This window comes from Aethalodelphis obliquidens, unplaced genomic scaffold (genome assembly GCF_003676395.1).
Source record: "Aethalodelphis obliquidens isolate GAN/ISIS:26980383/991018 unplaced genomic scaffold, ASM367639v1 scaffold30, whole genome shotgun sequence".
Classification (NCBI taxonomy): Eukaryota; Metazoa; Chordata; class Mammalia; order Artiodactyla; family Delphinidae; genus Aethalodelphis; species Aethalodelphis obliquidens.
In genome coordinates, this window is record NW_020837974.1 from 8640084 (window position 1) to 8663991 (window position 23908).

The 23908-nt window shown below is 47.4% G+C and overlaps 2 protein-coding genes and 1 non-coding gene across 3 annotated transcripts; all 3 read left to right on the forward strand.

The window, feature by feature from the left end:
* The first annotated feature begins 3337 nt into the window (after positions 1-3337).
* On the forward strand, positions 3338-5005 carry CCL24 (C-C motif chemokine ligand 24). Its single transcript, XM_027125481.1, has 3 exons — positions 3338-3410; positions 3651-3768; positions 4837-5005. Exons 1-3 carry the CDS (start codon positions 3338-3340, stop codon positions 5003-5005), a joined length of 360 nt encoding a protein of 119 aa, XP_026981282.1.
* Positions 5006-14050: 9045 nt separating this feature from the next.
* Positions 14051-14122, forward strand: TRNAR-UCG (transfer RNA arginine (anticodon UCG)). Its single transcript has one exon. It is a non-coding gene; the product is annotated as a tRNA-Arg (tRNA).
* A 239-nt stretch (positions 14123-14361) lies between these two features.
* Positions 14362-18063, forward strand: CCL26 (C-C motif chemokine ligand 26). Its single transcript, XM_027126128.1, has 3 exons — positions 14362-14594; positions 14684-14798; positions 17569-18063. The coding sequence occupies exons 1-3, from the start codon at positions 14522-14524 to the stop codon at positions 17663-17665; spliced, it is 285 nt and encodes a 94-aa protein (XP_026981929.1). The 5' UTR covers positions 14362-14521; the 3' UTR covers positions 17666-18063.
* Positions 18064-23908: the final 5845 nt, after the last annotated feature.

Below are 23908 nucleotides of genomic sequence, written 5' to 3' on the forward strand. Positions count from 1 at the left end.
ACTACCTCTTTAATAAATAAGCCAACATATTTTTTCTTTTTTAAAAAAAACGTATTTATTTATTTATTTTTGGCTGAGTTGGGTCTTTGTTGCTGTGCGCGGGCTTTCTCTAGTTGTGGCGAATGCGGGCTACTCTTCGTTGCGGTGCGCGGGCTTCTCATTGCCGTGGCTTCTCTTGTTGCGGAGCACGGGCTCTAGGGGCGCGGGCTTCAGTAGTTGTGGGGTGTGGGCCCAGTAGTTGTGGCTCGCGGGCCCAGCCGCTCCGCGGCATGTGGGATCTTCCCGGACCGGGGCACGAACCCGTGTCCCCTGCATCGGCAGGCGGACTCTTAACCACTGCGCCACCAGGGAAGCCCCGTTCCCCAAGTCTTTGCCTGCATCTGCTGTCTTGGCCTCCTGCCCCTCCTTCTCCTTCTCCTCCTCCTCCCCATCCCCCTCCTCTTCCTCCCCCTCCCCTCCCCCTTCCCCTCCTTCTCCTTCTCCTCCTCCTTCTCTATCTAAATGTCAGCTCTCTTACCATATGATCCTGCAATCCCACTCCTGTGCATATATCTGGAGAAAAACATGGTCCAAAAGGATACATACACCCCAATGTTCACTGCAGCACTGTTTACACTAGTTATCCCTTTCTATTCTTTCCTGGGATCTCCTACTTCTCCCACTCTTACTTTGAATAACTGCTAGGGCTGTTGGAATCCCCCCTTCCAGCGGGAACGTGCAGTTCCCATTTTGGGAGTCAGCATAAGTAGCTCCGTGGCGGTGTCTACTCACTCACCTTTCGTAGACCTCAGCTTTTCCTTTTGTAAAATGGGTTGGTAGTCCCTGCCTTACTTACTTTCCCAGACAGAGCAGCGAGACTGGGTGCTTTTTTAAAAAGCTTCTTTGGAGGCTTCCCTGGTGGCGCAGTGGTTAAGAATCTGCCTGCCAATGCAGGGGACAAGGGTTCGAGCCCTGGTCTGGGAAGATCCCATGTGCCGCGGAGCAACTAAGCCCGTGTGCCCCAACTACTGGGCCTGCGCTCTAGCGCCCGCGAGCCACAACTACTGGGCCTGCGCTCTAGAGCCCCTGCTCCGCAGCATGAGAAGCCACCCCAACGAGAAGCATGCGCACCGCAACGAAGAGTAGCTCCCGCTCGCCGCAACTAGAGAAAGCCCGCGCGCAGCAACGAAGACCCAACGCAGCCAAAAATAAATAAATAAAAGAAATAAACTTTAAAAGAAATGCCTTTAAAAAAAAAAAGCATCTTGGGAAAGCCCCTAAATAGTGTTACTAATTGGGGTGAGGCACCCCACCCCAAACCCTCCTGCCCAATGACCTTCTGCCGTCCCAATGAAGTTGCAACACGTGGTCAAGGCGCGAAGGCTTCCCACCCTGCTCAGGCCAGTCCTCACCCTTCTCCTGCGTGCTGCCTCTGTCTCTCCCATCTCCAGCCACCCCTCCCAGCGCCCCCTGTTATAAAACCCAGACAGAGAGCAGGCTATCCCCTCGGAATTGTTGAGGAGCAAAGATTAGAAGCAGCTTCCTAAAATGGACGCAGTGAGAAGCCCTTGCATATGTAAAGGACTCTCACTGAATGCTCCTCTGCCAGGTGAGGGTCCTTACTGCTGGCTGGGGAGGGGAATGTGCAAAGCTAGTGAAGAGCTGAGCGGGGTGCTCACCATATTTCACTCCATAAATAAGGACTATGAGATCAGGCACTGCTGGCCTCCCCAACTTCAGTCTTGTCCCCATCAGAGGACCTGCTGCATGGCTCCCCTGTGTACACACTGACCCCAGTCATGCTGGGCAGAGACCACATGGGAGTCCCTGATCCAAAGGAGAATGACTCAGAGTCGGTCCATCATATATTCATTCTACAAACGCTGGCCATGGGACAGGTGATCTGCACGGGACTTGGTGGGCGTGGAAATGAGACATTGATCTCAAGGTGCTCATGGTCAAGTGGGAGATGTAGACACACAGCTGGTCATCATCAGCCAGGTGATGTGGGCCACTGTGCTGCCACACAGGTGTGCTCCTGGGAGGCCACAGCAGGGAGGCTGGAGAAAACCAAGTATTTCCATGAGAGGTGAAATGGAGAGGACGCGAAGGGTTTAGGAATGGAAGCAGCAGTGACAAGAGTCTCTAAACATGGGGTCCCAGGCTGGGAGTCTGGAATGGGGGTGGGGGGTGGGTGGGTGGCATGTCCCACTCTGACAACTGAGCCAAGTATTATGGTTTACAAAGCCCCAGCGCGGTCCCCACTGCCTTTCATCTTCCAAACCTCAGCAGAGCCAACCTCATACTCCACAAGTGCATGCGCCACTCTCCCCCCAGAAGAACTGGCCAGTCCTCCCTATGTGCCTCACTCCCTCACACATACACATTGTCTCAGATTGGGGTCCCCAAAGGAGACCCTGAGACGAGGATTCGTGGGCCAGTCGTTTATCAGGCAGAGCTTCCAGGGGAAACCAGTAGGGGAGGGGGAAGCAGACCCTGAAGGGGAGGAGACAGCCAAGTCTTGTCTCACAGAAGGAAACTGGCTCCACCCCTCCAGGAACTCGAGAAACAGTACACGTCACGCTGGACCTGGAGTCTGTACCCCTCCAGCAGGCATTGGTCAAGGGCTTCCCCGAGGATGTAAGTCTCCAAGCACGTCCCACTTGCCTAGAGCCTGCAGGCTAGGTGGCTCTGGCAGCTTGGGGATTCGGAATGCAAGGTCACCAAGAGGGGGTGCCGCATGAGCATGGGAGAGGGGTCCGAGGAGATAGTAATGAACAGTGACGGCATCCGCTTTCCTCTATGCCCACTCCACCAGCGCCTGTGATAGTTGACTGCACGTTTGACCTCACATCTGCCTCCGCAGTAGACGCCTGGCACATGGCACTTGCTTAACAAGAGTTGGTGAATGAACGAATGGATGGAAGGAAAGAGGATAACTTTACTCCTTTTCAGATGAGGAAACTGAGGCTCAGTGAAGTGAATGACTTACCCAGGGTCCCACAGGAAATGAGCAGCACAGCCAGGATCGCCATCATGCATCCAATGCGTTTGCACTTCGCCCTAGCAGGGCAATGTCCTCCGCCGCCAGCCCTTTCTTAGAGGACAAGATAACCCCTGACTCAGTTAGCAGCGACTTCCTTTTTGCTGATCTCAGAGGCTTCTAGGACTTTGAAGGAGGGGAGGGGAAGGCTCCCTGGGGAGGCTATATATATATAAGCACATGTTTCCTCCTAGCTGCCCTGGTAAAGGCCAGAGGGCAGCTGGAGTGCTCGCAGGGAACCACACCCCTTGTCCCAGCCCCGCCCCTCCTGCCCCCAGCTTTGAGCTCTGAGCTGCCTCCTCTGCTCTCCAGGACATGGCAGCCCCCATGACCATGGCAACCGGCCTCCTGCTCTTGGCCCTGTGCACCTACTGCATTGTCCTTACAGGTAAGAACTCTGACCCCACCCTGGGTTGCTCACACAGGACAGCCGTCCCAAGGGCATGGCTGAAATGGCACAGGAGAGGATGGAGGACTGAGCAGCCTGGGTCTGGAGGGGACTGCTGAGAAGGGGGCAGCCCAGTGGCTGGACTGGAGGGGTTTAGTGCAGGGGACGGGCTCCATGTTGAAGCCCAGAGTCTAGAGCAGGCTGGTAAAGAAATTGGCTCTTCTCTCTCCTGTCTTTTAGGCTCCATGATCATCCCCTCTTCCTGCTGCTTAGCCTTCATTTCCAAGAGAATTCCTGAGAGACGAGTGATAAACTACCAGCTGTCCAACAGGAGTGTCTGCCCCAAGGCAGGAGTGATGTAAGAAACTACTCCTCCTCGGCCACCTGGCAGGAGTGGGGCAGGGAGACGTGAGCCTTCAGGATCACTGAGGGCCCTGCTCTGTGACCCTGGGGAGGTCACCTCACCTCTCTGAGCCTCAACTTCCTCATCCATAAGATTAGGAAGAGGATTCAGAGTCAATAATCATGTACTGAGCACCAAATATATACGAGGCACCATTCGGGGCATATAACATTCCCTTATCTCACCCTCTCAGCCATTCTATGAGCCAGGATTGATTATTCTCATTTTACAGGAGGCGATTAAGGCTCAGAAAGGTGACCTATTCAAGGTCACTTAGGACCCCAAATAACTTCAGAGTTACAAGACAGCAAATGTAAGCTCACTGCGTAAACAGTGGCATGCCCTAGAAATGTGGTCTTTTCTTAACCCAGAAGGTAGTATTTATAATGCAGAATCATTTACTTGTAGTGAATTGTTTAAACTTGTTTACATTTTTTTACCCTATAGCATTTATGCAATGGTTTACCGAATTCATGGAATTATTTTCATCAGTATGGAAATTAATTAAAACTTTGAATCTTAATTTTGTCTGCATCTTTGAGAAAAAAAAATTAATTATTAACTGGAATTTTCCCCACTGGCTCCAGACCCAGCTCCACAGCCTGGCATCCACCGCTCGGAGCTGGCTTGGAAAATGGCATCCCACTGCCCACTCCCAGCTCTGGCATCCTTATCGGCCACGCTTCCTTGCACACTGTGTGAACTGGAGGCCTTTTTTCTTCGGGGTTTTCAGTGCATCTTCTCTCGCCCCTGTGAGTAGACATTGTGTCTCTCTCTTCAGACCCAGTGTTATCTAAAGGCAGGGCTGGGCCTCCCCCATATGACAAGGAGGTTACTGAACATGAACATGAGGTTATTGAAACAAAGAGATGCAGACGCACAGAGAGGAGACATCGTGTCAGGAACCTGCCAGGAGGCTGGGACAGCAGCGTGTCCTCTGGGCTTCCACACGACCTCCTCAGAAAGTGGAGGGATCCAGACCCCCTGCCAGACCTCACGTGTGCCCTGTCACTCTTCCCGCAGCTTCACCACCAGGAAGGGCCAGAAGTTCTGTGGCAACCCCAAGTTGCTGTGGGTCCAGAGGTACATGAAGAACTTGGATGCCAAGCAGAAGAAAGCCTCCAGTAGGACCAGAGTGATGGATGCCAAAGTCGCTGTCCAGAGGCACCCTGCCAACAGCACCTTCATCTAACCCCTGCCCGGCCCCCAGCCCTGAGCTTGGGCCTGGGTCTCACCTCCTAAAAGGCTGCTTGGGGCCTGGTGAGCCAGCGGTGATAGGCAAAGGGCTAATGGTCCTGTTTCCTAGCATCATTCTCAGGGGATGTGTCTAGTCTATTAAAAGAACCCAAGGCAGGGGAGGCCTGCTCCTGGGGGCTGAATGAGGGCTCCAAGCATCCCGGGCCTCTTGCCTTTCCTGAGCTGGGAGAGAAGGTCCCGGAGGAGGGCCATGGCGGTCCTTTGTCCTCCCCCTGAGCTGGGGCGGGCACTTCCCTGACTTCTGGGTTCCGTCAGAGCCCAAGCGCATGAGTCCTACCCTGCAGACAGACTCTGCTTGTACCTTAGCCTGCAGCCGTCTTCTATGGGCCCTCTGGTCTTGCAGTGGGGCCTACGGGCTGTCTGTCTATCTGTCTGGGGATGGGTGACCTCTCAACACCCATAGCTCTCCATTACAGTGGGGATGCTCCTGGCCTGTCCCACTTGCAGCCTCCCAGGTGAATAAAAACCCAACAAAAGCACAGGGCTCTTTGCTGCGCTCACTGCCAGACCCTGACCCTCCTGGCACACCTCTCGTGGGATACGACTAATAAAGTTTTTTCAGGAACGCATTGGTTTTTGTAATGAAATGCACCTGGAGGACCTGGATGAGGGGCCAGCCTGGGGAGCTGAATTCCTTTGTGAAGATATGGGTTTAAGGAGATGTTTTGCTTCATGGCACAGTGTGTTCCATGCTACTTTGGGGACAAAGGCCGTCTCTGCCTTTAAGGCTGGTCTTTCCCCACATTTTGGTGAGGGGAAGATGGGGTGGGAGCTGAGGGGGGAGAGGATCCCAGCTTTTTTTTTTTTCTATACTATGTGATTTGTATGTCGAGTGTAGATGGACACACTTGCTGTTCTCTAAGAACAATCTAAGTAAAATGTGCTTTCTCCTTCGAAGGTGGTCGTGTCTTGCCTGTCCTCATCTCCCTTGGGTGGCAGAGTTGGGGTGTCAACAGTGGAGTGCGTGCCCCAGAAATCACCCTGAGTTGCCCATCCGAGGCTGGGCGGGGGGGGGAATGAAGACAGCCTGAGCCCTTGGGAGTCCTGTTATGAACCCTGAAGAACATACATGCATAGCTGGATTCAGTTAAATTTGTAAAAAATTTTGACAGAACGTATTATTGCACAAGGAGCTGTTTAGGCATCAAAAGACTATTAAATTATAAAAGGTGGTTGGCCTCCGGCTTCAAAGGATTAGGGAGAAAAATAACACACTCACAAATCAAAAGCAGTGTGGGTTTAACACCAGTCCTGACTGAGAAGCCGCATGACCTTGAAATATGTTACTTAACCTCTCTGAGCCTCAGTTTCCCTCATCTGTAAAATACGGATAAGGAAACCTTTCAATTTTGTTTGGGGTTTCCCCAGAAGCACTCACTGAAAACAAAGATTTGGGTTCAGATATTATATTTGGGAGGTACAGGAAACAACACCAGGAAAATGAGGAGGTAATACAAGGGAAGGAAATAAGAGTGTGTTATCACTGCCAATAAGAGTGTGTTATCACTTCCAATAAGAGTGTGTTATCAAGCAGAGGGGAATTAGAGCTCCAGCCACTGGGCAGTGGTGTGAGACCCACCCCTCAGAATTACACCCCCTCCATTAGTCATTGTCAGCTGCGGGGAGGGTCGGTCTTACTGCAAGTGGGAGCAGGGCAACCTTCCACGGTTCAAAACAAGCCTTCAGGTACAGAGAGTCTGCAGAGCACAGGAAAGGCCTGGCAGCAGACTATTAAGGTTCTTTTAACTCAATACAAAGCAGAATCAAGGGTAGCGTTAAAAACAAGAGAGGACATTCTGATGGGGGAAGAGAGCCTGCAGAAATCCTCGGCCCAGAGCTGGCCTCTGAACGGTGACTGAGCTTTCACTCTCTAAAGAACAGTGTTTCTTCTTTTTAAAAAGTCTTTTCTCTAGTAAGTCTGTGTCTTTATTCCTGTTTCACCCCTAGGTTTTTCATGACATTTTTTTTTTTTTTTAAATTCCATATATATGTGTTAGCATACGGTATTTGTCTCTCTCTTTCTGACTTACTTTACTCTGTATGAAAGACACAGACTTACTAGAGAATGGACTTGAGGCTATGGGGAGGGGGAAGTGTAAACGGTGACAAAGCGATAAAGAGGCATGGACATATATACACTACCAAACGTAAGGTAGATAGCTAATGGGAAGCAGCCGCATAGCACAGGGAGATCAGCTCGGTGCTTTGTGACCGCCTGGAGGGGTGGGATAGGGAGGGTGGGAGGGAGGGAGACGCAAGCGGGAAGAGATATGGGAATATATGTATATATATATAACTGATTCATTTTGTTGTGAAGCTGAAACTAACATACCATTGTAAAGCAATTATACTCCAATAAAGATGTTAAAAAAAAAAAAAAAAAAAGTCTTTTCTTCCTTTTTTTTGGCCGTGCCGTGCAGCTGTGAGGGATCTTAGTTCCCCACCCTCACCCCCGAACAGTTCCCAAGCAGTGGAAGCACAGAGTCCTAACCCCTAGACCACCAGGGAATTCCCACAGAGTGTTTTTCTAAGGATGGAAGAGAGCTGGTGTCTTCAGGTGAGAGACGGAACTACAAACAGACATTGGTCAGACTGTAGGTGACAACAGAACTCTGACGCACAGCCTCTGCAGCAAAAACCCCAGAATCATGAGATTGGTCAGTGACTGCCAGCTTCCTAATTGTCCCCTTTCTCCAACTCAGAACCAACCAGAGATGGCCAAACATACTCCCGAATCAATCACAGAAGATGTCTGCTTCTAGTTATCCCGCCTCCAGCTTCCCGGGCCAACAGCCTCCATTCAAGATATACCTGTGCTTTCCCTCTGGTCCTCTCTGAAGCTCTCCCACTCCCCGGAGGCCTGTGAGTCTCTGCCAAACACAGGTGATGCGCCTGATTCCCTTGCTAGGCAAGCGCTAAATAAACTACCTTTGCTGGTTCCCATCTGAGGGTTCTCATTTATTTCATCAGGGAAGCTGTAAAATCTGGTACAGTTGCAGCCATGCAGCCATGGAAGGATTGAAGCAGGCAGTGGCGAGGAGGGGAGAGCCTCCAAGAGTGTGCAAAGCTGGAACCCTGTCCTTCTTCTGGCAGGTGTGTCTCCTGGGCCAGCCTCTTTGGAGGACCGTCTGGTAGCATATGCTAAAATGCTAGACACACATACTGGGACTTCCCTGGTGGCGCAGTGGTTAAGAATCCGCCTGCCAATGCAGGGGACACGGGTTCGAGCCCCAGTCCGGGAGGATCCCACATGCCGCGGAGCAGCTAAGCCCGCGAGCCACAACTACTGAGCCCGCACACCACAACTACTGAAGCCTGCGCGCCTAGAGCCCGTGCTCCGCAACAAGAGAAGCCACCGCAGTGAGAAGCCTGCGCACCGCAAGAGTAGCCCCCCGCTCGCTACAACTAGAGAAAAGCCCGCGCACAGCAACAAAGACCCAACACAGCCAAAATAAATAAATACATACATACATACATACACACACACGCCATTGACCCAGCAATTCCACCTCCAGAAATATGTCCTACACATTTGCACAGAGGTTCATGTACAAGGATGCAGGCAGCACTATTTGTGGTTATAGAGAACTAGCAACAACCTAATTGCCAATTCATAGGGGACTCAGCAAAGATATATTTTTAAGTGAAAAAAAACAAGGTACACAAGGACATGCACTGTATGATCCTATTCATGTAAAAAAAAATACACGTATGCTTAGCAACTTGATGGATGCAAACTATCAAAGTTGTGTTGACTGAAAAAAATGCACAACGTGAGAGTTGCGAGTTACGTTTTACAAACTTAATGAGGGGCAAAATGAGGACTGTGGTCCAGGAGACAGCATTTCAGATAGCTCTGAGAAACTGCTCCAGAGAGGTAGGGGGGAAGATGAGTATAGATGTGAGTTTGGTGAAGGGGGAGTACATGCAACCAAGCACACATTTTTTGCAGAAGGTTGCTGCTAGTCACGAGGAGCGGACGTCACCATGAAGGATGTTAGTGCTTTTCTAGACACGAGGAGATGCAAGAGTTGGGCTCATAAAGTCTTCTCCTGAAAATATCTAACTATCTAAAGACATGTTCTGCCAGTTCTTCCCAGAGCACAGAGGGCCTCATTCCTGATCTCCACCCTGAACTCCTTTCAGGGGGTGTCAATGGTCAGCAGCTGCAGCAGCTCATAATTTGATCCTTGCAGAGGTAGAGGGCAAGGGCCAATTTGTAGGTGACAGGTGGTTGCCTTAGGCAAGTCACGCTGGGAGTCAGGGAGAGAGAAGATACATCTTTATCAGTACTTTTCTGGGGTGTTTAAACTTCTTGCTATGTGCATTTATCCCTTTTGTAGTAAAAACTAGTGTACAGAAGCTGTCGATGCGTTGCCTGTGCGCCTTTCCGTCGGACTGTTATCTTTCATCATGCTCCTGACTTCTTCCAACAGCCAGGAGGATCTGCCTCTCTGTGCCTGGGTGCTTCGCCCCGAAGGCTGCTCTGCTGGGTCAGGCCAGAAGTGCCAGGGAATGAACAGCCCCCGGGCAGCCCTCAACCAACAGCTAATTAAAGTGGGTGTCTAACCACCATCCCAGGTCCCTAACTCCCTGGTCGGAATAGCTCTAGGGAGTGTGTTCTCCGCTCTCTGCCAATCGTTGCCCTGTTTCCCGATCAGTCACTGGCTTGACAACACACGCTCCTGGCTGCCTGCCCTTCTCGCCGGTGTCTCTGCCTCTCCTGAATAAACTACATACTCCCAAACCCTTGTCCCAGGGTTTGTATTTGGGAGAATACAAACCAAGTCAACTAGTTTAGATGACAAATAAATAAATAAAGGAGAAATGACTTGGTCTAGGAAGTCAGATGGACCTGGATTTGATCCCAGCCTCCTCGGTTTCTGACTGTGTGGTGCTGGAGGAAGCTAACTGAACTCTCAGGCCTCAGTTTCCACATCTGTAAAATGAGCATAATGGAAGTACCTATTTCATGGGTCGGCTGTAAGTATTAAACAGGCAATTAATGCATGGGAAGCATTTAGCTGAATGCCTGGCACATGGTATAAAGGCTGTGGGCAGCCTCAAGTTTAGGCAGGAGGCAGAGAAGCTGAAGCTGGTCTTGCTGTGGCCGGGGCACCCAGCTAATACTTCTATGGCCACTCCAGTGGCTCTGTGCCCCCTGCTTCCTCCTGTCTCATTTCTCTGGTGGCCATTAAATGCCTCTGGAGAAAGGAGGCACTGACTGGAGTGCTGATCATGGGGCGCCTGAACTGTCCACCAGAAGTCCTGGCCTGCCTTGGCCCGGCCTTGCTTTGGGATGCGAGCCTTGGCCGTGGATGGCCAGTCTGTGTGTGGGGAGGTGACAGCTCCCGCCCTGGCTCTGGGCGGACCACCAGCACAATGACAATGCACTGAGTCCCCCACAGTCTTTCTCAAGCTACCTTGAGATATTCTGGAGATGGAGGGGTGCCGGAAGCTGCTGTGGTCAGGGAGGGACCAGGCTTAGTTTGTGGCCACGTTAAGACAAAGTTGGTCTGTGTTTGGGAGAATACTCCACCCCGGACAAAACCTGTCCTATGACTCACTGAAACAGAGTTAATTAAGCTCTGCTCTAGCCCACGGCTGACATATCAAAAAGTACAATCATAATCCAAGGGTGGAAGAGGAAGCAAGCACAGGTGAGCCCTTGAGTCCAAGGGGTGGGAGGAGGAACAAAGAAGACCCACAGAACAGCAGTTCTCAACCCTAGCGGGGCTTTAGAATCAGAATCTGACTTAAAATGCAGATTCCTGGGCCCTGCCCCATACGTGATGACTCTGCTGGGATGGGGCCCAGAAATCTGCATTCTTGAAGAAGTTGCCCCAGTTGGCGCAGCCACTATCGAAAACTGTATGGAGTGGGCTTTCCTGGTGGCACAGTGGTTGAGGGTCCGCCTGCCGATGCAGGGGACACGGGTTCGTGTCCCGGCCTGGGAGGATCCCGCGTGCCGCGGAGCGGCTGGGCCTGTGCGTCTGGAGCCTGTGCTCCGCAACGGGAGAGGCCACGGCAGTGAGAGGCCCGCGTACCGCAAAACAAACAAACAAACAAACAAATAAAAACTGTATGCAGCTTTCTCAAAAACGTAGAAACAAAACTGCCATACGATCCAGGAATTCCACTTCTGGGTATTTATCAGAAGGAAATGAATACACTTAGTTGAAAAGATATCTGCACCCTGATGTTCATTGCAGCATTATTTAAAACAGCCAAGACACGGAAGCAGCCTAAGTGTCCACTGGAGGATGAATGGATAAAGAAGAAAATACACACACACACACACATATACACACAGTGGAATGTTACTCAGCCATAAAAAAGAATGACACCTTGCCATTTGCGACAACATGGATGGACCTTGAGGGCATTGTGCTGAGCGAAATAAGATAGACAGAGAAAGACAAATGCCATCTGATCTCCTTTATATGTGGAATCTAAAACACAATAAAACCCCAGACTCATAGATACAGAGAACAGATTGGTGGTTGCCAGAGGCGGGGGCTAGGGGTTGGGCAAAATGGGTGAAGGGGGTCAAAGTTACAAATTTCCAGTTATAAGATGAACAAGCCCTGGAGGTATAACATACAGCATCGCGACTGTAGTTAACAATACTGTATTGTGTATTTGAAAGTCGCTAAGACAGTAGATCTTAAACGTTCTGCTCACAAGAAAACAAAATTTGTAACTCTATGTGGTGATGGATGTTAACTTGTGGCAATAATTTCACAGTGTATACATATATCAACTTATTGTGTCGTACACCTAAAATGAATAGGTTATACGTCAATTATATCGCAATTTTAAAAAAAAGTAGTCCAGGTTATTGTCACAGCCAGCCAGGTTGACAGACTTTATCTCCCACTCTGGCAGACAAGGGACCGGGGAGGAGAAGGGACCTTTGGCTTCATCTGGCACAGGAGGACCAGTTGAGAAGTGCTGAGCTGGGTTAAGTGACTCAGGACCCCTGCTTGGGGGCAGGGGCAGCTGATGAACAGAGTCTGGTCTCAGCCACCTCTCCTTCCAGGTGGCAGCTGGAGCGGCAAAATAATGTTGGGGTCATCATAAAGTCTTTTTTTTTAATTGAGGTATAGTTTATGTACAATATTATATAAGTTTCAAGTGTACAACATGGTGATTCACTTTTTAAAGGTTATATTCCATTTATAGTTATCTTAAAATGTTGGTTAGGGGCTTCCCTGGTGGCGCAGTGGTTGAGAGTCCGCCTGCCGATGCAGGGGACACGGGTTCGTGCCCCGGTCCGGGAAGATCCCACATGCCGCGGAGCGGCTGTGCCCGTGAGCCATGGCCGCTGAGCCTGCGCGTCCGGAGCCTGTGCTCCGCAACGAGAGAGGCCACAACAGTGAGAGGCCCGCGTACCGCAAAGAAGATAAAATAAAAAATAATTAATAAAAAAAATTTTAAATAAAAAAAATGAAAGAAGAGAGCAACCAAACCAAAAGACAAATCCACCCATGATAACAAGCGCTAAAAACTATACTAAAAAAAAAAAAAAGGACAGACAGAACCCTAGGACAATGGTAAAAGCAAAGCTATACAGACAAAATCACACACAGAAGCATACACACTCACAAAAAGAGGAAAAGGGGAAAACATATACATATCGTTGCTCCCAAAGTCCATCTCCTCAATTTGGGATGATTCGTTATCTATTCATGTATTCTACAGATGCAGGGTACATCAAGTTGATTGTGGAGCTTTAATCCGCTGCTCCTGAGGCTGCTGGGAGAGATTTCCCTTTCTCTTCTTTGTTCTCACAGCTCCCGGGGTTCAGCTTTGGATTTGGCCCCGCCTCTGCGTGTAGTTCGCCGGAGGGCGTCTGTTCTTCGCTCAGACAGGACGGGGTTAAAGGAGCCGCTGATTCGGGGGCTCTGGCTCACTGAGGCCGGGGGGAGGGAGGGGCACGGAGTGCGGGGCGATCCTGCGGCGGCAGAGGCAGACGAGACGTTGCACCAACCTGAGGCGCGCCGTGCGTTCTCCCGGGGAAGTTGTCCCTGGGTCCCGGGACCCTGGCTGTGGCGGGCTGCACAGGCTCCCCGGAAGGGGGTGTGTGGAGAGTGACCTGTGCTCGCACACAGGCTTCTTGGTGGCGGCAGCAGCAGCCTTAGCGTCTCATGCCCGCCTCTGGGGTCCGCGCTTTTAGCCGCGGCTCGCGCCGTCTCTGGAGCTCCTTTAAGCAGCGCTCTTAATCCCCTCTCCTCGCGCACCAGGAAACAAAGAGGGAAGAAAAAGTCTCTTGCCTCTTTGGCAGGTCCAGACTTTTCCCCGGACTCCCTCCCGGCTAGCCGTGGTGCACTAACCCCCTGCAGGCTGTGTTCACGCCGCCAACCCCAGTCCTCTCCCGGCGCTCCGACCAAAGCCCGAGCCTCAGGTCGCAGCCCCGCCCGCCCCGGCGGGTGAGCAGACAAGCGTCTCGGGCTGGTGAGTGCCGGTCGGCCCTGATCCTTTGTGCGGGAATCTCCCCGCTTTGCCCTCCACACCCCTGTGGCTGCGCTCTCCTCCGCGGCTCCGAAGCTCCCCCCTCCGCCTCCCGCAGTCTCCGCCCGCGAAGGGGCTTCCTAGTGTGTGGAAACCTTTCCTCCTTCACAGCTCCCTCCCACTGGTGCAGGTCCCGTCCCTATCCTTTTGTGTCTGTTTATTCTTTTTTCTTTTGCCCTACCCAGGTACGTGGGGGGGTTTCTTGCCTTTTGGGAGGTCTGAGGTGTTCTGCCAGCGTTCAGTAGGTGTTCTGTAGGAGTTTTTCCACGTGTAGATGTATTTCTGATGTATTTGTGGGGAGGAAGGTGACCTCCACGTCTTACTCTTCTGCCATCTTGAAGCTCCTCCCCAGGAGCTTCATTCCTGAACATCCATTGTGTGGTCAGGCTGCTCTATGCTCCTGTCCTGAGACTGTCCAGACCTCAACAAGAGATAAACAATGTTTAGAAAACCAAGAAAGGGGACTTCCCTGGTGGTCCAGTGGTTAGGACTCCGTGCTTCGAATGCGGGGGCACAGGTTCGATCCCTCGTCAGGGAACTAGCATCCTACATGCCATGTGGCGAAAAACAGAAAAAACTCTGGGCAAGAGCCAGGAATGTATCTGGAATAACTAAGATCAATTCTCTGGAATTCTTATTTCCTCTGCTTTTGCTTTTCAAACAATCAAGCATTGCCTCAGACCATCGCACTGGCTGGGAGACTCTCAAGGGTGTGCTGACTCCTCCCCTTCCCGCCCCATGACACCTCCTCACTTTCCAATCTCCTTTTCAGGGGTGTCAGGTTGCTTCCCCTCTGTAGTACAAAAGAGCTGCTTTTGTGCTTTACGGTAAAATTCTCTGGAATTATCTTCAGGGACCACTCAGCCCCATAAAAGAGGGTACTGCTGAGACAGGAGGAATTAGGAAGAAGGCTGTGAAGGACCCAGCTTGTAGCACCATGAAGAACTTCCCCACGGCTTTCCCTCTTTTCCTGGTTTTTATCCTGAGTGTCCATCTTGGAGCTGCTGCACGTACGGCGCTGTCCAACTCCCTTCCCAGGCTGGCTAGGGATGGAAGCAAAGGGACATCTCCAAGCTCCTTTCTCTCCCTGTTTATTTAGGTGGCAGTGATGTGGCTAAGTTCTGCTGCTTTCGATACACCCACAAGATCCCTCCCTGGAGGTGGGTGAGTAACTATGAATTCACCAGGAATAGCTGCTCCCAGCAGGCTGTGATGTAAGTATTTCTCCTTTGGGCTTTTAGGGTCCCTTACCATTCATGCTGTTGGATGGATTCTGGGAAGGCCCCCACAGTGCCAGGATGAGCCTCAAGATGGGAACCCAGTGACTTGGGTTATCACCTTATCTCAGGCCTTAAGAAGCGTAACCCTGAGCTTGGTTTCCTAGCTTGCAGACCATGAGCTGGGCGCCTGCCAGGCACTGTGCTAAGTGCTGGGTATAAAAGAATAAACAGCCCTTACAGACCTTATATCTAGCATAAGAAAGAGGGCATTAAAAGACATTTGCACAAAATAATCAAGATTGTGATGAGTGCTTGAAAAAGACAGTGGGAGAGAGAGCAGGAGGGAGCATATTGTAGCGCAGGCAAAACTTTCTCTCTACCCTCTTAGGGGCTCCAGCTGGGCTTTAGAATTAAATCGACATAAGACATTAACAAGAGGAAAACATATAGCTTTTTACACGCACACAGGAGCCCCACAGAAAGCTGAAGACCCAAAGAAGTGGCAAAAGCTACATGCTTTTTATATAAAACCTGCGTGCTTTTGAACAAGGAAGGAACTGTGGAGAAGTAATTAAAATATATGGGCGTGGGGAAAGCTAACGACTGATAAGAGTTATCTTAACAAGGTCTGTTTTTACAGAGTTCACTTGGCCTTGACTCTATCTCTGGTGTTAAGAATATTTCTTTCCTCCTGGTAGGAGGAGGACATTTTTCACATGGGAGTTTCATCTCCTGCTTTCAGGGAAAAAGGGGAGGTCAGAACGCTCTTCTTGCCCCCTGCTGGGGTTTTTTTGTTTTGTTCTGTTTCATTGGGGGTTTTTTTAGTGTCTTTCGTTCAGAATAATCCTCACGTCAAAGTGGCATATTTGGGGGCGGCATATTCGGCCACCCTTCATCATAGTCACAGGAGGACCTAACTTAGTGTTGGGAGGGTCTCCTGGAGGGAGTGACATTTACACTGAGACCCCCCCCAAGGCTAAGCGGGAGTAGCCCAGGTGAAGGGGGCAGGCAGGAGCATGGTGGAGGGGAGAAGGATGAACATGTTACTGACTAGGCAGACAGGTAGACAGGAGGCATGTCACGCCAAGCTCATCGGTAGCAGGAGAGATGACACACACCTGGAAGGCTCCCTGGCAGGACTAAATGAGGTTAATATATGCAAAGAATTTAGCGCTGAGCCTGCCCACAGTAAACATTCAGCAAATGGAAGCGATCTTTAAGTGCAAATACACAATCAGGGGACCTTGGGTTCCTGAGCATGAGAGAACGGTGCGGAAAGGGAGAAAACGGGCTCCAGGGACAAAGCTGAATGTTATCATTTTGAGACAGTTATGGATGGGAAAGAAGCACTCAAGTGCCTCGATATGGAGGGGGATGCTCCAGGGCTCAGGATGTCCTGGGTCTTCTCCTTTGTGTCTTGATTGGCTTTCTGGAGTTTTAAAGACACCAACACTTAACCAACAGCTGGCAAAGAGCCCTGAGCTGAGCTCAAAGCAGTGGCTCTTTCATTTTATAAGCTGTGTGACCTTGGGCAAGTCAAGTTTCCTCATTTGTAGAAGGAAGATGAGGGGCCTATATCAGTCAACTGTTGCTGCGTAACCAACCACCCAAAGCTTAGTGGCTTAATCCAACAATGGTCATCTTCTCATCTCTTGCGGTTTCCATGGGTCTGGAATTCCAGAAAGGCTTGGCTGCAAGGTTCTGGAAAGGCGTCTCTTGTGTGGTTGCAGACAGATGGTGCTGGAGCTGGAACAGCTCAGGGGGCTGGAGGCATCTCCCTCCAGGGCCCCTCTGTGTGGTCTCTCTGTTGGGCTAGTTTGGGCTTCCTCATACTATGGTGAGCTGGGGTGGTAGGACTCCTTATGAGGAAGTCCACAGCTCCTGTGTAAGTGCTCAGTGAACCAGGCAGAAGTTCTACAACCTTCTATGACTTAGCTACCAAATCACATAGCATCACTTTTGCCATTCTCTATTAGTCAACCAGTCCTTAAGACTGGCCTAAATTCAAGGGGAGGGGACATAGACTCCCATCTCTCAATGGGAGCAATGTCACATGGATGTTCAAACACCCACAGAGCCCTTCCTCTCTCTTATTTCCCCATCCTTTTGGCTCTTCTCCCCTGCTCCAGGTTAGAGCACCCCCTGACCTAGGCTCTTGTCACTTCCGAGTACTCTCAGGGAGTAAAGGCTGGAAGCCTTTCAGGGACATCAACCACAACCCCCAGTCGTAATGAGCTCACAGTGTGGTAAGGAAGGCAGGAATCGTATCCACGTAAGCAGCCGTGGCTAACAACCCATGATAATGTGATTAAGAATTAAGTGGCACAATACACAAGAGGTTCCTTTGCGGGGCAATACAAATGTTATAAAATTGATCATGGTGACGGTTGCATCATCTATTGATATACTAAAACCAATGAATTATGATTATACACTTTAAGTGGGCAAATTAGTGACTTATATCCCAACAAAACTGTTACATTAAAACGAAAGAGTTAAGAGGCACGGTGCAGATTACCTGCTTCAGACCAGAGCTGTTGTTACATCTTTCCTGGTGAAGGTGGGCCAGGAAGTGTGGTTTCCAGTGGAAAACAGGATAGCAGAGAAGAGGGAGGTCAAGGGCCAGAAGGGGGAGCAGGGACAGTGTGACAGGGGTACAGCAAAGCGAGCAAGAAGATTGGGGCGGGGGGCTGCCCCTCCCTTTCCATCCCTTTCCGGGAGACAAAAGTTTTTAGCATTGACTGTCAGCATCTCTTTTCCATAGATTCACCACCAAAAGAGGCCAGAAACTCTGTGCAACACCGAGGGAAGCATGGGTGCGAAAATACGTGTCTTTACTAAGAGCCCGGCAACAACCGTGACCGCCGAATTCTCAGTCCAAAACGCCTGGATCCTGCTCTGTTCTTGGCTTTGCCCCCCTTGGTGGAGCCTGAAGAATTTCTCCAACAGAAGGCTGCATGGGTCTGGTGGGGAGGACAGGATATTTCTCACCAGCCTTTTCTTTTTTTTTAATAAAGATTTCATTTGCTCAATAAACATTCTAATTCAATAAAAACTGAGTTTTCTTCAAAGAAAATAAAGCAGTCGATATTTGCAGCTGACGGCCTGGCAAGTCTCCAATCCCTGAACTGACCCTGGTATTGAATTCTGCCTCATGTTTTTGTTTGGGCAAAAAAAGCAGGGACAATGTTAATATATTTTGGCAAAATGCCCATGAAATGTCTTAACATTATTTAGAGAGACAAGTTTATGTTGTATGGAAAATTAAACTCTGTGCAACACCTCATAGCCTCACAGCCTGTTGGTGCGGGGTATATGAAATGCAACCATATTGGGCAGTGTTTTCTCATAAGGCATTAATTAATAAGCATGAATATTGTCTACCTACCAATCCTAAGATGCCTATGTCTATATAGCCTAAAGAACTTAAAAAAAAAAAATTATAGCTTCACCAGAAGTTGCAAAACAATACAAGGAAGTCAGGGGTACCTTTTACCCAGTTTTCCCCAATAGTCACATCTTACATAATCACAGTACAATACCACACCTAGGAAATCGACATTGGTATAAAGTGTCTGTATCGTTCTGTGACTTTATCGCGCGTAGATTAGTGTAGCCATCATTACAACCAAGATACAGATCTTTTCCGTCAGCACAAAGATCTCACCAGTGTTCTCTCTCTTCGGTCACATCTCCCCTCCCCCACCATCCTTAACCCTTAGCAACCACTAATCTATTCTTCTCCATGATTTTGTCATTTCGAGAAGGTTATATAAACAATCATATCATATCATACGTGACCTTTTGAGATTGTTTTTTTTTTTAACTTCACACAATGCTCTTGAGATACATCCAAGTTGTTGTGGGTTTCAATAGTTTATTCTTTTTTACTGTTAACTAGTATTCCATGGAGTGCCACACTGCAGTTTATTGAACCACTACCCTCCTGTAGGTTTTCATTTTGGGGCTATTACAAATAAAGCTAAGAAGAACAGTCACGCACACAGATGTTTTCGAGTGGACATAGGTTTTCATTTCTCTGAGATAAACGCCCAGGCATGCAATTAATTGCTGGGGGTCATAAATTAAATGTATGTTTCGGTTTTGTTTTAAAGAAACTGCCAAGCTATTTTCCAGGGTCACTGTGTCATTTGACCTTTCCACGAGTAATGTATGTTTCCACCAGCTTTCTGTGCATCTGGGCTAGCATTTGCTATTATCACTTGTTTTTCATTTTAGCTGTTCTAATAGGTGTGTAGTGATATTGTAACCGAATGTGGGATCCGGCTGCTCATCGCTCGAAAGCCAATAAAGAGGCCAAGTTGGTGGAAAGGAAAGTTTGCTTTATTTTGGATGCTGGCAACGGGGGTGGGGGAGGGCGGATGCCTGTCCAAAGGCCGACTCCCCCCACTGACAATCAGGGCGCAAGAGCTTTTATAGGCGGAGGGAGGGGGCTACGTGCAGAAACAGCACAGTCAGCTCTGATGGTCATCTTGAAATTAATCATGAAGGGGTCTGCCCAGCACCATCTTGATTGTTTTAAGTACAGTTAGTCTTCAGTTCCAGGGTTGGTTTGTTCCCATTTCCTTGAGGCCAGTTCTCGGAACTGTTTGTGGCAGCTTACCATCATGGCTACAGTCTGGTCATCACATAGTTAACTTCTTCCACCTGGTGTGGGTTTCAGTATCTATAAGACAGTTTACAGGATATGGCTCAGAATATTATCTGTAGCCTGTGGGGAGGAACTAAAGGTCCTTGACTATACTTAGTGACTAAACTATTATTATTTGGTCTCCTTTGACTGTTTTCCTTTGTTTCTGCATTTTCTCATTTCTCTGATTAAACTTATTCTTTGGCTAAAGTTTTTCCACAGACAAAAGGCAGGCTGAGGACATGGGGAGAGAAGGACCATGGGACCCTGCTCCATTTCAAACTCTCATTGTGGTCTTAATTTTCACTTCCTGAATGGCTATCACTATGCAATGTCTTTTCATGTGCTTATTTGCCATCTATATATCCTCTTTGGTGAAAAGTTTCTTGTGTTTTTTCTCTACTTTCTAATTAAAGTGCTTGTTTTCACTGTTGAGGTTTTTTAATTTAATTTTATTTATTTATTTTTTATACAGCAGGTTCTTGTTAGTTATCTATTTTACACATATTAGTGTATATATGTCAATCCCAATCTCCCAATTCATCCCACCACCATCACCCCCATCCCCCTGCCGCTTTCCCCCCTTGGTGTCCATACATTTGTTCTCTACATCTGTGTCTCTATTTCTGCCCTGCAGACCGGTTCATCTGTACCATTTTTCTAGGTTCCACATATATGCATTAATATATGATATTTGTTTTTCTCTTTCTGACTTCCTTCACTCTGTATGACACTCTCTAAATCCATCCACGTCTCTACAAATGACCCAATTTCATTCCTTTTTATGGCTGAGTAATATTCCATTTTATATATGTACCACATCTTCTTTATCCATTCATCTGTCAATGGGCATTTAGGTTGTTTCCATGACCTGGCTATTGTAAATAGCACTGTTGAGTTTTGATATGAGTCCTTTATCAGATAGATTCCAGATATGAGTCCTTTGTCAGATACGTGGTTTTCTGTCTTTTCTTCTTCTTAACAGCGTCTTTCACAGAGTTAAAGATTTAATTTTTTTTTTTTTGGCCACACGGCGCAGCATGCAGGATCCCCGACCAGGGATCAAACTCGTGCCCCCTGCAGTGGAATTGGGGAGTCTTAACCGCTGTACTGCCAGGTAAGCCTCAAAGATTTAATTTTGATGAAGTCTAATTTATTGATTTTCTCCTTTTATGGAGAATGATTTTGGTGTCCTCCCGAAGAACTCATCACCAAGCCCTAGGTCCCAAACATTTTTTTTCTATGTTTTCTCCTTAAAGTTTTATAGTTTTACATTTACATTTGAACCTAGGGTGGATTGGGTGTTAGTTTTTATATAGGTGTGAGGTTTAGGTCAAGGTTGACTGGTTGGTTGGTTGGTTGATTGATTTACGTACCTACCTACCTACCAACTCAATTGCTCCAGCACCGTTTAATGAAAAGACTCTTCTTCCCCCATTGAATTGCTTTTGCCCTTCAGTTCTTGTGTGGAGCTATATCTGGGCTCTATGTTCTGTCTCATCTGTTTCATAAATACAATCAATTTAAAAAAATTTTTTTGAGATTAATTTACACACCATAAAATTCACCATTTAGAAGTGTACAATTCAGTGATTTTTAGTATAGTCACAAAGTACTGCAACCATCATCACTACTAATTCCAGAATACTTTCATCACTTCCCTAAAGAAACCCCATACCTGTTAGTATTCACTCCCTAACAGCCCTGGCAACCTCTTCCCCCACCCCCACCCCCAGCCCTGGCAGCCACTAATCTACTTCTGTCTCTATAGATTTTCCTATTCTGAACATTTCATATAAATGGGATCATACAATGTGTGGCCTTTTGCATCTGGCTTCTCTCACTTGGCATAATCTTTTCAAGTTTCATTCCTGTTGTAGCATATATCAGTATTTTGTTCCTTTTTATGGCTGAATAATATTCCATTGCATGGATATACCACATTTTGTTTATCCATTCATTAGTTGAAGGACATTTGGTCTGTTTCCACTTTTTTGGCTATTATGAATGATGGTGTACAAATTTTTATGAACACATATTTTCATTTCTCTTGGGTATACGTGTACGGATGAAACTGTTGGGTATATGGTAACTCTATGTTTAACTTTCTGAGAAACTGTAGAACTGCTTTCCACAGCAGCTGCATCAATTTACATTCCCACCATCAATGTATGAGGATTCTAATTTCTCCATATCCTTGCCAACCCTTGTCTGTCCTTTTGATGTTAGCCATCCTAGTAAATGGAAATTGGTATCTCATTGTGGTTTTGATTTGTATTTCCCTTATGACTAATGATGTTGAGCATCTTTTCATGTGCTTATTGGCCCTTTGTACATCTTTGGAGAAATGTCTATTCAAATCCTTTGACTCTGTCTTTTCATTGTTGAGTTGTAAGAGGTATTTATATATTCTAAATACTGGAACCTTATTAGATATTAGAACTTCTAAGCAGACAGTTGTGTCAGCTGCAGACAGGGGCAGTTTTATTTCCTTCTTTTTGATCTGTATGCCTTTTATTTCCTTTTCTTGACTTCTTGCATTAGCTAGAACTTCAAGTACTTTGTTGAGTAAGAGTGGTGAGAGTAGACATCCTTGCTTTGTTCCCAATCTCAGGGAGAAAGCAATCTTTCACCGTTAAGGATGATGTTAGTTCTAGTTGTTTAGGTTTTTTTTTTTTTTTTGCTCATAATTGAGAAAGCTCCCCACTATGCCTATTTTTGAGAGTTTTTATCATGAATGAGTGTTCAGTTTTGTCAAATGCTTTTTTGGATTAACACGATTATGTGATTTTTCTCTTTTAGTCTGTTAATATGATGGATTACGTTGATTGATTTTCAAATATTGAGCCAGTCTTGCATCCCTGGAAGAAACCTCACTTGTTATGGTGTATATATTGCTGAATTCTATTTGAAAGATTTTGTTAAGGATTTCTGTGTCTATAGTCACGAGAGATATTGATCTGTAGTCCCCTCTCTCTCTCTCTCGGTACTGTCTGTTTGGTTTTGGTATTAGCGTAGTTCTAGATAAAATTAATTGGGAAGTGCTTCTTCCATTTCTACTTTCTATGAGAGATTGTGTAGAATTGACATTTATTCCTCTTTAAATGCTTGGCAGAATTCTCCAATGAAAACATCTGGGCCTGGAGATTTCTTTTTTAGGAGTTTTAAATTACAAACTCAATTTCCTTAATAGTTGCAGGGCTATTCAAATTATCTATTTCATATTGTTGTTTAGATGTGATAGTTTGTATTTTTTGAGGAACTGGTTCATTTCATCTTTGTCAAATTCGTACGTGTGGATGTTCTACACGTAGATGTTCCAAGTGTCCTTTTATTAACCTTTTGAAGTCTGCAGGGTCTATAGTGGTTTCCTCCATGTCATCCCTGAATTTTGTAATTTGCATTTTCTCTCTTTTTTTCTTTGTCATTCTTGCTAGAGGTTTGTCAACTGCATTGACCTTTTCAAAGAATCAGCTTTTGGTTTCTTTTATTTTCTCTATTGTTTTTCTGTTTTCAATCTTCATTGATTTCTACTTCTTATAATTTCTTCCCTTTTGTTTGCTTTGGGTTTATTCCTTTATTTTTCTAATATCTTAAGGTAGTAGCTTAGGTGATTGATCTGAGACTGTTTCTTTTTCCTAATGTCAGCATTTAGTGCTATAAGTTTTCCTCTTAGCTCTGCTTTAGCTGTGTCTCACACATTTTAATATGTTGTAGTTTCACTCAATATATTTTTAAAATTTCCCTTGAGACTTCCTCTTTGGACCATGGATTATTTTAAGTCTGTTGTTTAGTATCCAAGTATTTGTTCCAAGTGTTTGTTATCCTTCTGTTATTAGTTTCTAGTTTTATTCCAGTGTGGTCAGAGAACACACTCTGTATGATTTCAATTCTTTTTGATCTGAGGTTTGTTTTATGGCTCAGAATATGAGTGTATCTTTCAATTGTGACATATTTACTGATGTTCTTAGCTCTCTACCGGACTGTAGGCTCCTGGAGGTCAGGAGTTAAGTGTAAATATCTTTGCAGAAGTAAAGGACTCAGCAAACATTTGTGGACTATGCCGCGAACGTTGCCAGACACACTTTGCCTAGGCTCCAGTAACAGTGGTTTATACACAGGAAGAGGGCAAGACATGCAAGCCTGCAAGACTTTTGTCTGTAGTTCCACACAGCTACCAGCAGATGGCAACAGTCACTTACCATCTTTCCAAGACTCTTGTTACCTCTTCCCTGCCAAGGGGCCAATTTGCACAGAAGTCCATTCTATGAGTCTTTACTGAGGATCTACCTGAGATCCAGGGTCACACACAGGCACTGGAGGAGGAAGGCAAAGGAGAGATATGAGAAAAGGAAGACTTGGCTCAGTCTTCAGAGGGTACAGTTCAGGGATTGGGGGTCTAGGGAGGGTGGGAAGGAAATGCACACAAAACAATTAAGATCCCCTACAAGAT

Coding starts and splice junctions, on each gene's coding strand:
- CCL24 (XM_027125481.1), top strand. CDS start 3,338: ATGGCAGCCCCCATGACCATGGCAACCGGCCTCCTGCTCTTGGCCCTG. Junction 3,411..3,650: donor CTACTGCATTGTCCTTACAG/GTAAGAACTCTG, acceptor CCTGTCTTTTAG/GCTCCATGATCATCCCCTCT. Junction 3,769..4,836: donor TGCCCCAAGGCAGGAGTGAT/GTAAGAAACTAC, acceptor CTCTTCCCGCAG/CTTCACCACCAGGAAGGGCC.
- CCL26 (XM_027126128.1), top strand. CDS start 14,522: ATGAAGAACTTCCCCACGGCTTTCCCTCTTTTCCTGGTTTTTATCCTG. Junction 14,595..14,683: donor CCATCTTGGAGCTGCTGCAC/GTACGGCGCTGT, acceptor CTGTTTATTTAG/GTGGCAGTGATGTGGCTAAG. Junction 14,799..17,568: donor TGCTCCCAGCAGGCTGTGAT/GTAAGTATTTCT, acceptor TCTTTTCCATAG/ATTCACCACCAAAAGAGGCC.